General features: G+C 37.4%; 1 protein-coding gene across 7 annotated transcripts in view; it reads right to left on the minus strand.

Annotated features, from left to right (window-relative positions):
• Positions 1-15207, minus strand: part of CSRNP3 (cysteine and serine rich nuclear protein 3) — a 97934-nt gene that overhangs the window by 59082 nt on the left and 23645 nt on the right. For all 7 annotated transcript variants that reach the window (XR_011680382.1, XR_011680384.1, XR_011680381.1 and 4 more), the window contains one exon: positions 7387-7558. Coding sequence is in view for 3 of the 7 variants with exons in the window: in XM_071435003.1 (XP_071291104.1) it covers positions 7387-7534 (148 nt within the window). In the remaining 4 variants the exon portion in view is untranslated. The remainder of the gene's footprint in view (positions 1-7386; positions 7559-15207) is intronic.

Below are 15207 nucleotides of genomic sequence, written 5' to 3' on the forward strand. Positions count from 1 at the left end.
TTTTTTATCTGAAATGTCACATTTTGTCATCTCTCCTAGCTGCTCTTCTGTCTGTCTGCAGAATAGTCTCATTTTTTGAGAAAATTCTCATTTCCTTAAAGGCAATGACAAGATGAATTTACTACAGCCAAAAGCATTTTTGATGCTTGTTCAAAGTCCAAAGTTTGGGTAGCTTTATTCATACCGTGGCCTACTGACTTGTGATGTTTGTGAAATAGATAAATGCACAACAAGTCTTTCTACTGCAAGCCTTTATAAACCACACACTGGTAGGCATACAAATAATACATTATTTTTATGCAACTGTAACTACTCAAATAGTGTTACCTTCTTCCTAAGAACATTCAATTGGGCATGACAGCAAAGGTAAAAATTTTTACTAATTTTAAATAGTAGTGTAACAATGATATGGTATCTGTGATCCAAAACTTTTTATGTCCATTTCACACTAATCACTCAAAACTAAGAATACTATTGAAGTAAAACAATGTGTAAAAGATGAAAAATACTTATAGAAGTCAACGGGTATGCTCCATTAAAAAAAAAAAAAAAAAAAGAAGAAACATGATCACTTTTTGGTAAAATGTAGGTCACCTATGGTTGCCATAGTAACCACTGCTGAACTATTGCTCTACAGATGACCACTGCCTATGGCTGCTTTCTTTGCTAGCAGTCATACCTCAATTAAAACAAGAGTTTGGAATTGACATTAGTTTAGTTGCAAGCAACACTGCTTAAACATTTTCAAAAGCATCTCCTAATATCCTAGTCTAAATAAAATATTCAGATAACCAGCTGACAACACACGAAACCTACTTTTCAGTACTAAGACATCTGTTCTTTGTCCGTATCTAAAGCCTGGAGTTTCCAAAATGGAGATAAACAACTTTACAATAAGCTGCAAATACAAAACATATTTATACAGAGCAATTCACTAAACATCAGTAACTCAACAAGTTAGTTGGAATTCAACAAGCACTAACATGAAGTTAAGCTTCACAGCAAGTCCTGTGACAGAATATTCAGTACCTTCACTCCAAGTGGGAGTTAATGGCTCGGCACATTATTATTTTGCACACAAGCACCCAGTGAAAACGAATCATGTAACAAGGAGCCATGGATAATAACAGTTGAAGCCTCACTTGGGATGAAGTCATTGAGTCTTCAATCACTTTGATGGTGAAACTCCCTTTCTCACCACTATTACTCTGGGGCATACATAGTTGATGATGAATTCATTAAAATACAAAAGACTCCACATTACAAAAAGAGTCTTAATTGGCTTTGATAGTGAACTGGGAAATAACAGGACTACAAGCCAATGTCCTTGATAACTGCTAACTGGTTTTCCCCTTCAGAACAGTCATATCACTATTACGTAAGTTCAGACTAAATGAGCTGCTTATCTTCTCTCCTTTTTTTGTTTGGTTTCTCTGTTTGATTTTTTTGTTTGGTTGGTTTGGTTTTTTCTTTTTGGTTGGTAGGATTTTTTTGTTGTTTTTGGGTTTTTTGAGGGTTTTTTGCTACACGTATTATAAAAACTCTGAAATATAAACTTTGAGGGCTGGATGCTGCCCATATGCCTTAATGCCATTAGCACTACAAACACATTGTGGTAGGGTAGCATCAGTAGTCACAGAGTCAAAACACCAAAAATGCTGCGTATTTAGTGAGCAAAATAATGATGATCAATTTTGTTGAATACCATCTATGAAGAATCATATCCCCTCACTTGCTTTAAATTCTTGAAAGCTCAAAACAGACAGATGAACAGATAGATGAACACAGGACACCACAGCAAGACTGCTGGGAAGCCAAACAGACAAACCCTCACAGAACACAGCTTATGAAAGCTTTAGAATCAAACAATTAATGTAACTGTTTTGGCAAATTCCAAAGAAATTATAGCTTGTTTATAGTCTCCCAACTGCATCACTACAGTAGGAGGGAGAGGATTGAGACTCAATTTCTTTATATTCCTGTAAGGATCAGGACCTTAAATACACCTTCACACTCAGTGCACACCAGGGGATTGCCCTGGGCACCAGGACATCTCAGTAAGACTAAAACACATGGGAGATGGGGCTGGTGTACAGAGGAAGAAGAAAGGAAGAAGTCAATACAGTCTCCAGCAAGCAGAATACTTTCCTTTTCCCCTAATGTTTCAATCAAAATTCATGCAATCTTTGCCCTTGGGTCAGTAATTTCCATGGATTCATTTCTCCCTGCAGTTTATAAGACAGCAACTACATGCATTTACTGTCTTATACTGGAGAAAATCAGTCTGTAATTTCTGTATACAGATACAGGCTTTCATCTTAAGGAGGTCCAGGTCCCCAGTAGAGCCAAAAGTCCTAGTACAATACAAATGATGTAAGCAAAATCAGAATATAAAACTCAACCACCGAAGTCTGGTAAGACTGCAAACAGAAATAAAATACAGTTGCATCTTTCTTGTAAGCATTAGAATGGTTTCATTATGAAGCACCAAGATAAAACACTAAGTTCATCTGCTTGTTAACTCTGCTTTGCAAGCAGAACTGCTAGTCTATTAAAAAAAAAAACACAAAAAGACCAACCAAGCCAAATGCCAGAGAGGCTGTTCCCAGCTCACTGCTAGAGACTTAAGCTCAGCATGTTCATACAAGCCACAGCTGTATCAACTGATAGAGGGAAAACCTTTGAGCAAGCACAAGCCCCTGGAAGGAACTTCCTTTAGAAGATCCACTACCAATAGAATCTGTGCTGTTGTGTTGGAGTTAACTCCCCTCTGTCATCCCTATTGCTAAGTTAGTGCTTGGCTAAATCAGAGCAAAGAACAGAGGAGCAATGTTCAGTAAGGAGAAAACACTGCACAATGGCACCTGTATTGAGGGTGCTCCAGCCTGAAATTAGTTATAAAGGTCACTGTAATGGACAATCACAGAATGGTTTGGTTTGGAAGGGGCCTTAAAGACCATCTAGTTCCAACCTCCCACCCCCAGGCAGGGATGCCACCCATGAGGATGAGGCTGCTCAGGGTCTTCCCCATCCAACCTGGTCAGTAAGACAACATACTCTGTCAAAAGCACTGAATCTAACTTAGCTTTAAATTTCAAAACATCTTTAAACCATCTTTACACAGACTGGTAGGAAACATTTTAAACTAGTACAAAATGAAGAATATGTACTGATCACGGCACTAGATGAGGAGAGAGGATATAGCAATAATCTCAGGCTTCATTTGCTTTGTAAGAGCACATAAAGCAATTCAAAGAAAGCTGCTGAAGGCCACTGGGACTCTCACTAGTAATAAAAGTGAGCATTAGGATACAGCAGTCAGGAGAAAGCAAGCATGAAACTTTTTTTCAGACAAAAATGAATCTATTCATGGTTATAAGCTGGTAACAGAAAAATCCATTTTCCCCTTCTTTTTGATTTGATCCACCAATCATTTCCCTACAGAAGCTAGTGTAATGGTACCAGGCCACCCACAGCTTTCACTGGGTGAAAATGTTGTCATAATGCTTCCTTGTACCTGAAAAAGGGACAGCTACTTTTAGTACCCAAGACATCTTCAGGCTTTTTTACCCTTAGAAACAACATTTTAAAATTCTGATCTTATTTGACAAAGACCATGGAGCAACTCTTCACTAAAATAAAAATCACCTACTTCCCAATCTTATCATTTCTGCAGAGAAGGATTTTAGCTGAGACTAGCTCAAGCTAGAAGTTAGCTGAAAAAACCCCAAAAACTTCTGAAATAATTTGAAAAACTGTAAGGTTAGGCATGTTCATCCCTCTTTGTCAAAAAAGCCATGGTAATCATGATTTTTCATTTCTAAAATTACATGCATCACTGGTGAGAGAAAAAAGAAACTTCATATTCTTTGACTTTATAAATGAGACTATAAAGTTATTAAAATTATTTTGCATATTGTAATAGCATCTAGAGAGAGCAACTGCTATAAAGTCTAAAACCAGTGGCTAAAATATGATCTGGTATAATTTTAATTCTGTAGAACAAATCAAGGACAATCTCTAACCATCATGTTTAATTTTTATCCAATCTCACAGACAATATTCGATCAGCAAATAGAATCCCATACATTGTGTTAGCATCATTCTGAACTAAGAATTGCTGGCAAAAGATGGTTCCAGAGCTGCTGACAGTGCACACTCCTGAATACAGACCAGGCCTTATACATATGTTCTGAGTGCAGGGTGCTTTTCTCTAATAGATGCAGCACAGATACAGATGTGCCGTAGAATCAAAATCAACACTTCCCAGTAATTTTCTAATTTGTTTTTGAAATATGTTCCATATACATCAATGTAGTGAAAGAGGATGACTCACTTTCAATGACTAAGAATTTGCAAACTCCTGGAGCATTAAATTCCTTTGATCTTGATAAGCTGGCTCGTTCTCATTCTGTTCATTAGCCCCCCCTCCTTTTCCCAGTTTTGAGCCAGCCAATCTGTAGCCCTTTCTGCAAGCTGACATATTTACCAAGTAAAATCTGTTACCACTGCTTTCCTGCTCTTACTGAAAAACACCCTGTTGCTTGTCAAGCTCCTCATCTTGGGGAACCTCCTTCTCTTTTCCTTCACATATGACATAGTCCACAAGCTCTCTTCCCACCCTGATGAGCTCATTATTAGCTCCTCTCTGTATTTCCCCAGTAACCACAAACTGATCAGCTGTGCATTCTGTTAAATCTCTTTTTTTCCCACATCCACCTAATGTAGTTTCATCATTAGTTCCCAAGTACCCTTTTGCTGATGACTCACAAAAATTGCCTAAGAATCTCAGAAAATAATCCAGTTGTGTTGCTTTGAACCATGTCTTGATAAGGATCTTTCTCTAAGGGTTAACCTGAGAATGTCACTACCTACATGATTTGAAAAATATGAATGTCTTAAATTGTAAGCATAAATTATCATTAATTTTCCAGATAATTATTTGGCAACTGTAACAGGGCTATTTTCTCATCTGTTCTGTTTGAAAAATTAGTGTATATGGAGCCTGCCACAAACAGGTATCTACATTTAGACAGCAATTCAATTTCAATACTGATTAGTGAAAAGCATCTTGATATTTTCACTCTTCTCCTTTGATGGAAAAATACTTTACAGCTCCAAAAAATCCTTTAGTGCTTGATTCTTTACCAATCAAAAAAATCACAGTTGTCATAGAAACTGTAAAAACTGAAGTCAGTCATGACATAACAACAGAGCAATGGAAAATGTCTGCAGGCTCAGGTTTTTGTGCTGGAGATATTTCTATGAATTTAACCAGGGAATCTACAACTTTCCAAATCTAACAAAGAATATTATAACAATAGGCATTATTATTGTTTTTAATAATCTGTTCAGAGTCTGAAAAGTAATAGCATTTATTGCTATTGCTCCTGCTCTACACACTGGCTACATTAAAAGCAAACAGACTCTTCTCAAAACACTCAGAGCAAGCTTATGCTGTAAGGTGACTGAATTTCTCTGACCACACATCTTAGATAGCCTGGAGGGGCTTTTGGTCAATGTTCTCAGCATTCCTGAGATCCCATTTTTGGTATTTTTAAGCTGACACAAACCACTTTAAAAATCTATGTTGCCAATAGTTTCTGTCTCTTACAAATGCTGTTCAGAAAAATACTTCTATCTGCAGACCTCTGCCCCACACAAGATAGTTCAGCTCCATTCCAAACATTATCTCAGGGTTTTTCCCTATGACATGAAACTCTAAAATATAACTCTACTCTTGACTAAGACAGGTTACAAGAATCTTCCCCTCTCCATAACCAAGAGCTAAATCATATACCAACTTCAATTCCAGCACTCTTCCTGCCTTTTATTGGAACCACTTGACACTTCATAATTACTAACTGACAGGGCTGCCTTACTGCAAACACTTGCCCTTCAAGCAGAGATCACCCTGCTGAAAAGAAAATAGTCATAATACACAGGAATATTACTGGACTGGCCTCACTGCAGGTGAGCAAACTGATTAGCTCAACTACAAGTAACACGAAAAGCAGCGATGTGGAAGTACTCAGATCTTAAAATAACCTTGAATTAAGTTTAATGGAGAAATTTAAGGGAGTTATTTTTGTTTCAGCTGGTTTCCTCCGGCATATTGTCCCTCTGAACCTTTAATTTATTCTTTCCAGATAACTAGGTACACATATTTTGAATAGAGAGCAAACAGGTACTTGGATTCCCTATGCTTTCCTAGAATTGCCTTAAATAAACTGTTTTATCATGATAGCATCTAGGAATTTCCAGACCTGCTAAACAACTTTAGATGCTCACACCACACCCACATTCCACCCTGCTTATGGATTACATTTAATGGGAGGGTGAGCATACTTGGTGTGTAACTTGCTTCAGCAGCCTACTGAAGTTTAACTGGCCTATACACAGAGAAACTTTCCAGCTGCACCTAAGATAGAGACAGCAAAATTTGCTTGTTAACTTCCCTAACCATGAGTTTAGGAATTAAAACCAAAGTGAAATCCTGATTCCAGTAAAATAACCAGCAAACAACCCATGAGTTAAATAATAAACTTTTTTACAAGGAACAAAGGAAAAAAACTCACAATTCAAATCTTCTTAAAAAGAACAGCATGACTTATTTGTTTACTGTAGGGTTCTTATTAGAAGAGTACCTGATTTACACAAGTCCATAAACCTCAGTGGGAGAGAGACAAATATATTTCTTCTGTTACCATAGTTGAGACCCTAGTCAAAAATATGTATAAAACCCAGCAGCTTCTCACTCTTCAGTTCTGTGGCATTCTGTCACAGACTTTACATTTAAAATACCACTCAAGGCTTCTGTGTGTCACAGCACAATTACTGCACGTGTGCATACATATGTACACAAGCACACGTACACATGTGTTACTTGAAAAAGCACATACACAAAAGCATAACATACATAGTTATGCCTTTCTCACATTATAAATATATGCATATATGCATGTGTATGCATGCATGCAGACTTCCATCTTTAATCCTGAAAACGGCATGTTCATTTCACATTACTGCCAATATTCCCCCTTCTCCAAATCATCACCCAAAATGGAAGACATTCTCCTATATGCTTAAAACATGTCACACTAAGTAGATGTGAATGATAGAGCACAAACATGGAATTTCCTCTGAAACTCACTCTGACATTAAAATTTTCACCAAAACAATTACCAGAGGAAATAGTTTTTTTTTTCAAAAATAAGTACTTCCTCAGAGTGCCAGCATTTAAATGTAATAAAACAGATAAAATACTTAAAATAAAAAAAAAAAAAAAGGCAGAAAGCTTTCACTGTATTTCTAAGAAGTAAAGTGAACCCTTCTTAGCTAGTGTAAGACACAGCATCATGCCTTACACACCCCTTTAGTACTTACGGGTAAAATGATTAGAAGCAGATGGATGGACATTACTTCCACTGTCAGCACTTTCACTGCTGGAAACATCATCATCTGATTCCCACACACATGAGCAGGGTGAGGTTCCACCAACTTCTTCAAACTTCCTCTTTAAAATTCCACTCATTGCTGCGATGCTGTCACCATGCACCTGTAACAGGAACAGAGGCAATGAGGCACTGAAACATCCACCTACTGTGCAGGTCTCCCAGTTCCTTTATCATTAAAGAGTTCACCTATCAGTCAGACACTACTACCTGCAGCTAAATGGCTCCTTAACTAAGAGTTTTAAACAAATTTTCCAGGAAGGAATCGAAAAACCCACAACCTATCATCAGTATATTTATCATCACACTGACTTAAAGACAGAAGGTAAATGCTACCTATGCTACCTGTATTCTACCAATGCAGAAAATTCTACAGCCAATCTCATACATTTATATATATATATATATATATATATATATATATATATATATATATATATATATATATATATATATATATATTCAGTTATGCAGCAAATTTAGGTCAAGCATAATACTCCAATGTAATTCATCAAAAATGGACCTTTATATAATGCTTAAAAACTTACTTGGCACCAAGAAACATTACATGACAAAAATTGTTTTTTAATAAATATAGTTCAGAAAAAAACACCTTCTCTCTTTTGATTTATTTTAAAGGTCTGATTTATATAATTCTCAGTACTAACAAATGCCCACAATTGCAATTAGATTTGAGAGCTGTATGAGACACTTTGCATCTTTCCAGGCCAGGCCCTGCGTAAACAGTTCTGGCTCACTTTGTCATTTTCATTTCCTCAGAAGTTTCTTGCCTAGAATTTTTGAAATTCAGATATGAGTACTGGCACACAAGTAGACTATTTCCATTCACACAAGCATCAAAGGACTAGATGCATCCTTAAGAATCTGATTTCCTAATCACATTGCCCAACAAAGCCAGAGTCATGTTGAACATTCCTTATTGTTTCCCTTTCATATATAACAGCTGATCTTTGTATCTCCATTTATGGAATAACAAGCAGAAAAAGATCAAAATATTTTTAAAGCAATTTTTAGATAATTTTAACACATCTGATAGGTTGAAACACTTTTTCCTCTATCTTTAATTAAAAAATTGGTTACTATCACCCTCATTACTGATTAATTCCTACTGCAGACTGAAAATTAATTCTAAGATCTTAAGTTAAAAGTTACAGATAATATCTACTCTCTGACTATGCTAATCAGTGGAATGCTGCTGTAAATAGCTGGGGAAAAGGCTGATGTTTGATGCTTTTAAGCTTTTAGTATCAAAAATTCTCATCTGATGCCACTTGCCTTCGGCTTGTTAAGCTGCCAATTCAATTCATTTTATAACATAGTTATTTCTCCCAGTAAGCTTCACTCTACCTTTATGGATGTGTCTAATTTAGAGGAAATATTTCAGTATAGATGGAAATCCTGACATAATGCTAAGAACAGATGCTGCATAAGATGATCTTCAGCACCAAAATTGTTTGCATGCAGAGCACACTAAAAATTAAATAACAAATATATTAGGGTTTCATACAGTCAGTCACACAGACTGATTTAAATACATATGCTCACCATGATGTTCTCAGCTTGTTTTACTATTTATGAAAAAAAATGTTTTCCTGAAAGGCATATCTTCAGGCTAAAAGTATGACTCAAACAGAAGTTGCTTAGATCTCAACCTTTGCCCTTTTGTCCAAAAATGAATTACTATAAACTGCAAAGAAAGCACTGTACTTTTATTCTGAGGACATGGAAAGGAGAGTTTAGCATCACTTTGTAATAACCTTTGCAAAAAATGTAGGAATGCATTTTTATGAACCAACTTCTAATAAAAACACATTTACAAAAAAGAAAAAAGAGATAAAAGAACTAGACACACACTGAAACCCCACAATTATAAAGAATCACCCCCCCAAGTACAGGTTTAAAAACAACTCCTCTGAATTGTCCCCTATATCCTCACTATATCTCTTGCCAACCACCTTTTCCATTGTCTCCTGCAGTGCTTACAGCACTGAAATTGTGAAATCACCATTATTTCCATGGCAACAGCCTGCAATATCAAATCCACAGGATTATAGCTTGACTGTAGAAGAGGGTAAAGAAGCAGCTGGAGTGTGAGAAAGAAAATGCTTACATTCAAACATCTCAGTGAAGAGAGTGAGAAATGAGCTGACAAAGAGTTTATCATACAAGCGAGACCTAAGTCAAATCCATGTGTGGACCCACTGAAATTGTGGCTACAGGAGTCATGAGGTTCCAGGTCCAAAGAACATAAGTCATAACTGCACTGCAAGGCAAACCTAGTATCTGTGATCATCATGAGTACACAGCCAGTCAGACAGCAAGAGCTCATTTTGTACCCTGAGATGACTTCCAGACAAAAGCCCTTTTGTCAGACACTGTCTCCCACCAGTAAAAGCACACAGCAACTGGAGGGCTAAATGGTATCTTGTGCATCAGTAAAGTCACTGCACATAGTGAGAGTGTCAACAGCCACAACTGTTTCCAGCAAGTAGGAGAAAAAATATTTTTTACACCAAAGGACTTTAAATTTGCCTGGTTTTAGCATAGCCTACATTTGCAACAAGTGCCACAATCCAGCAGCAGCAAAGCCATTTCATTAAGATAATTTGTATAATGAACCAAAACAAATGGGTCTTCAGATTCCTGGAAATGACATAGATTAGTTCTACATCACTAGCTGATCAAGAGAAGGTACAGGAGGTACAGGGATACCGCAGAACCTGAGTATCACCACAACACAAAGAAGGCATAGCTAGCCATTACATGTATTCAGTGTGACTGTTGCCTGATTTTTGTTCTGAATCTCTTCCAGGAAGGTTACTGAGAAGGTTGTTTGACAAAGTAGTTGGGATCAAATTTAGGTGTTGCCACTTTCTTGAATCTGTTGATTCTAATCTCTCTGTAATCAGGTCTCCCCAGGAATATGTTACATAGGGGAAGGAGACACTTCCATTACTCAAGAGCTTGGCTACCACAGAGAGAGATTAAAGAGTGTCTAAAGCTGTTTGTACACACTATGTACCAGCAGGAGATCCCTTTAGAATAACATCTGCATAAACAGATGCCGCTCCATAAGCCAATATACTTCAGAAAAAAAAGCACATCTGCACAGGAGTGCAAAGGCATGCTCTATCTGATAGCCTTATTATTTACACCGGCAACCTGCAGTACCTGAGCAAGATCCACATTTCCAGGAACTAGGACATAATAAGCATGGGACACACAACCCAATGATGTTTATGGAAGTGTGTGATATATCCCAGTGGAAGAATAAGCAACAGTCCAACTTCTAATAGCAGTGAGGCCACAAAGTTAGTGATATCACTAAAGGCTTCCTAAGTGCACAATCGGGGAACCAGGACAGAGAATTCAACTGAGTTTTTCTTTGTCCTGTACCATAACTACAATTGAATAGGTAAATTCAGATTTTGGGGAACCAACTGAAGCAACTGCAGTCCAAAGAAATCCAAATCCAATCTTATTTGAACAGAAGACCCTAGAGGTAGGTCTAATGGTACAAGGCACCAAAGACTGACACAAGTCAAATTTTCAATACGTGAATGGAAAGAAAACTATAAATAAGTCCCATAACTGATAGGAGGAATCATAAGGGTAATGTGACCAAGGAGCAATACAATTTTGCTAACACAAGTCACTTAGGGTATGTGAGACTACCATTATATAGGATGGGAATACTCTTAAATACACAGAAGTACTTCAGTAATGTGTATATTATGAAGTGAGCAAATGTATATAGGTACAGAATGCAGTACACAGATATCCATGTCTGACTATAGGAACCAAACAACAGCACATGACTAAGAAAAACAAATGGATGGTCAATCAATATTCTTGGACTTCCACTAAGGCACCAATGATCTTCAGCCTTCAGAGTCTGAAAAGTAACTGTCAGCTACAGGTGAAGAGATCTGCTATATCATACTTATCCATTGGGTTAAAAAGGACAAAAGTTGGCTTGAAAGGTTCAATATTAGAAACAGACATTTTCAGATGATTACTAAATAGCTGTCTAGTAACTACAGTTCATTTGGAGCAGCATCCTTCCAATTCACACACTGTGGAACAAGCAGACACTGGAATCTTTCCTGTTTGTAGATATATCCTTCACAACAAAAAAATCCTTGCACAGCAATGTGATACATCATCCTCTGCCATCCTTCTCACCATACTTTTGTGGCATTAGTCCACAGCAAGGCAAAACAAAGTTGAAGCAGAGGGAACAGTACTAAAGTAAGGAAAATAAGCTAACACATTGCTGTGAGCTCTAGGTGAAACACCAATTGCCTAACACAGTTAAGCACTCTTGAAGAAAGTGACAACTTGACACAGCAGAAGCATGTGGTGGCTAGGGGCTGTGAGAAGGATGTATCTCTCCTAAACACCCCCATCCATTTCTTACTCCTTCACTTCCTAGTTTTCCTCCAGCCTGATGAAACTACTCCTACGATGAGATCATTTAGCCAGTTCTCTAGCTGCAGGTATGCTGACTGGGGAAGCAAGTCCTCAAAGCTCCATGGCAACAGGCTTTGCCTTCCTACGACGCCAGATACCTGGCAGGCACCCGATATTTAAAAATTTCAGAGGCAATATGGTATTACTAGAAGATAAAAATTCCATGTCAATGTGGGAGATATATTTCACACTGTCACAGTACTATCTGGAACCTACAAAGTAAAATAATATAAAAAGCCTGGCTGGTTTGACTTTCTCTAGTACCTAAAAAAGCTGGAAATTTTAGAGAATCTTTGTTAACAATCTCATTGCAGAAGACCTTTAGATATCTTTAGATAGCAGGTATCCCCAAATCCCAGTGAAAGGCCTAAAAAGAAAGATGTTAGAATTACTGAGTGAGTGGACAGGTGACAGTAAATTCATTACCTGTGCTCCCAGGCGAAAATTTTACTTATGATACTGTGGTAACATACATTGCCAAACTTGTTCTACAAAATCTAACATAAGTTGCTGTATCCTCAGTGTCTCACTGACACACATGGACAGTTTATATATTGGGCATGATATTCTATGCTATAAAATATCCCTTTGGCCCAGTCTGGGTGAGCTGCCCTGGCCATGGCCCCCAAGCTCCTTGTGCAGCTCCTCACTGGGAGAGGGTAAGACACCTTAGAGAAGGTGTCTTGAGCACCACTTAGCAAGAACCAAAACAGGGTGTGGTCAATATCATTTTCATACTGAATCTGAAAAACACAGCACTGACCCAGCTACTAAGAAGAATATGAAGTCTGCTCCAGGCAAAACCAGGAAAAGTCACAAAGACAAATCAAACCATTTTTTCATCCTAACAAAAATTTTCAAATAAATGTTTTGCAAAATTCAGTGCTATAGTATACAACTCATACAACATCATCTGGGACACTGAACAAATATGGAGCAGACCTGTGAAGAAATAAACATCAAGCATGTACCATATACAGTAACCATTAAAAAAAGATAGGAAATAATAAAACCCTATTCAAATTATATATCCTCATGATTTAGAGAAAAGCCTCACTATAGAAATCAGTTATTGACTAAAGCTACGGAAAAATCAAGAGGAAAAAGAGCTCAAGAACACACTGGCATTGGAGTGGAGGGAGGTGGGGGACAGGGTATAAGAAATCCAACTACTTATTTCTTTGGTTTATTTATGAAACCTTATTTTGTACTAATTTCCTTTTGAGACCTGACCATATTTCATGATAAAATCTACCTGAATAAAAATTCTTATCTGAAAATAAACCCAGAAATAAACATCAAAGGTGGGCCTTCAATAAATAACTGTCCTATGTGTCACACTGCATTTTCCTCAAATGTATCAACTGAAAGTACAAAAAAATTTAAAGTCTGCAGCAGCAACACAGATTCACTTTTGAACATAAAAAACTTCTACTGTAAACTGAACTGGAGAACGCAGAAAACAGATGTTACACATAAAACATTACTGCAAAGTACTCATCACAAACAACTCCCACCCACTGGCCAGTCAGCATGTACTATAACATTCTAGGGTGACTTGGCAAATAATTTCACAGTCAAATCACAAATATTGATGCTCACAAGTCAAGATGTTTGGGTTATTTGTTGTGATTAATATTCTTTTTGAATTTAAGTCTTTTTCTTAGCCTGCAAAGCTTCATTTTTTACAAGAGAGTTTTCTACCTGCTAAATGAATGTCAGCAGCAGAGATGGTTGTGAACTAATCAAGGTGGTTGCTTGGCTCCATACAATGCACTGAATTATTCTGCTCTTTGTGTAACTGACAGTTTTAAATTTGGGAGGGGGGAGGTAGTCAAACCCAAAAGCACCTACAGTGACATCATCATTCACACAAAGAATATTACTTGCTTGTGAAAATGACTATTCACATAAGGAACTGCATTAATGCAGACAAAAAACCATTTGCATGAATGCTTGCAAACAGTGAACAACAGAGGTACACGAACATGAATCAAACAGCTGTTCAGAATTCAAATTAATGTTTGCAATACATGTTTTGCTGTATTTGGCAGCTCTAATCATAAGCACCAGTTGCCAGAGGTAGGCTCTGGTAGTTTCAATACTACAATCTGTAAAATTTACAAACACATAGCAAGCTAATTCCACTTAAGAGACCACACGGTATCGGTACAGGGAATACCATTAGTATAATGTACTCATATATTTTTGCTTACAGCAGTGATCAACTTACACAAATGTTAAATAGGTAAAGTCTTTCTCTCCTCGTTTGCTTCAGCCTAGCTAAATCCACAGCACCAAGTAAATCCTGCAGGATAAGACTGCACAATTCAACCTTGGGAATGCGTTCTGGCATTGCAAGCCAAATCCTGCCAAGTCTGCTCTTTACAGGGTTTCTATACCATCACTTTACAGTACTCCTGATTTCACACTTGAGTACTAATCCACTAATCTTCTAGACTGCCTACACATTGTTGTACACTCTAACACATGCCACCTAGCTCCACTGGCAATGAATTTAAGATGCAGAAACGATGCTGACATATGCTCACCTCTTGCATCTACAAGCAGTACAGATGCTGATAGATCTGGCTCCTTCAGTCTTCCAAAAGATCTCACATGAACCAAGCATGCAAATATCCCCCTCTTCATCACTCAACACAAGAATCCTGCATACAGTGAAATGGCCTTCTAATTCTTAGCTACATCAATTGATGTCAACAGTTGAATGAAATGCTTGTAAAACCCAGCCAACAGAAGAAAATTCTATGCTAGTTTTCTTAAATTTTCTCTCAGCATGCTCCCCAAAGAACAAAGTAAAATGAGTAAGAGTATTAATTCAACTAGGAAGCTGGGACCTTAGCATTAAGGCCTCCAGCAACAAAGGTGCAAGCTGGTACAAAGAGATCCAGAGGAACTCAGCAAGAGGGACTTCCTGTCAATATGAGATTTGTCCACAAAAGCTGTTTGAGATAGCTTTTTTTTCTATTTAATTTAAATAATTTTCTAAGCTTGCTACAGCAAGCTTTCCTTCCCAGAGGAAAACAGGAGATTCAGAAGAAAGACATCCTGAAGCTGGGTCACAAACTCAGGTTCATAATGCCTAACCTCCACATAAGTCATCTAGGACACTATTAGCAGCATTGTCAAAGTCCTTTCCATAGACTTCAGGTAACACTACTGAAGACCTGGTATTGGGCATTTCTCTTCTAGGTTTTGAGGTTTCATGATGAGATTTCATCAATTAAAAGCCCTTCAC

This window comes from Agelaius tricolor, unplaced genomic scaffold (genome assembly GCF_023055355.1).
Source record: "Agelaius tricolor isolate 1412-34295 unplaced genomic scaffold, bAgeTri1.0.p SCAF_10, whole genome shotgun sequence".
In the NCBI taxonomy this organism is placed as follows: Eukaryota; Metazoa; Chordata; class Aves; order Passeriformes; family Icteridae; genus Agelaius; species Agelaius tricolor.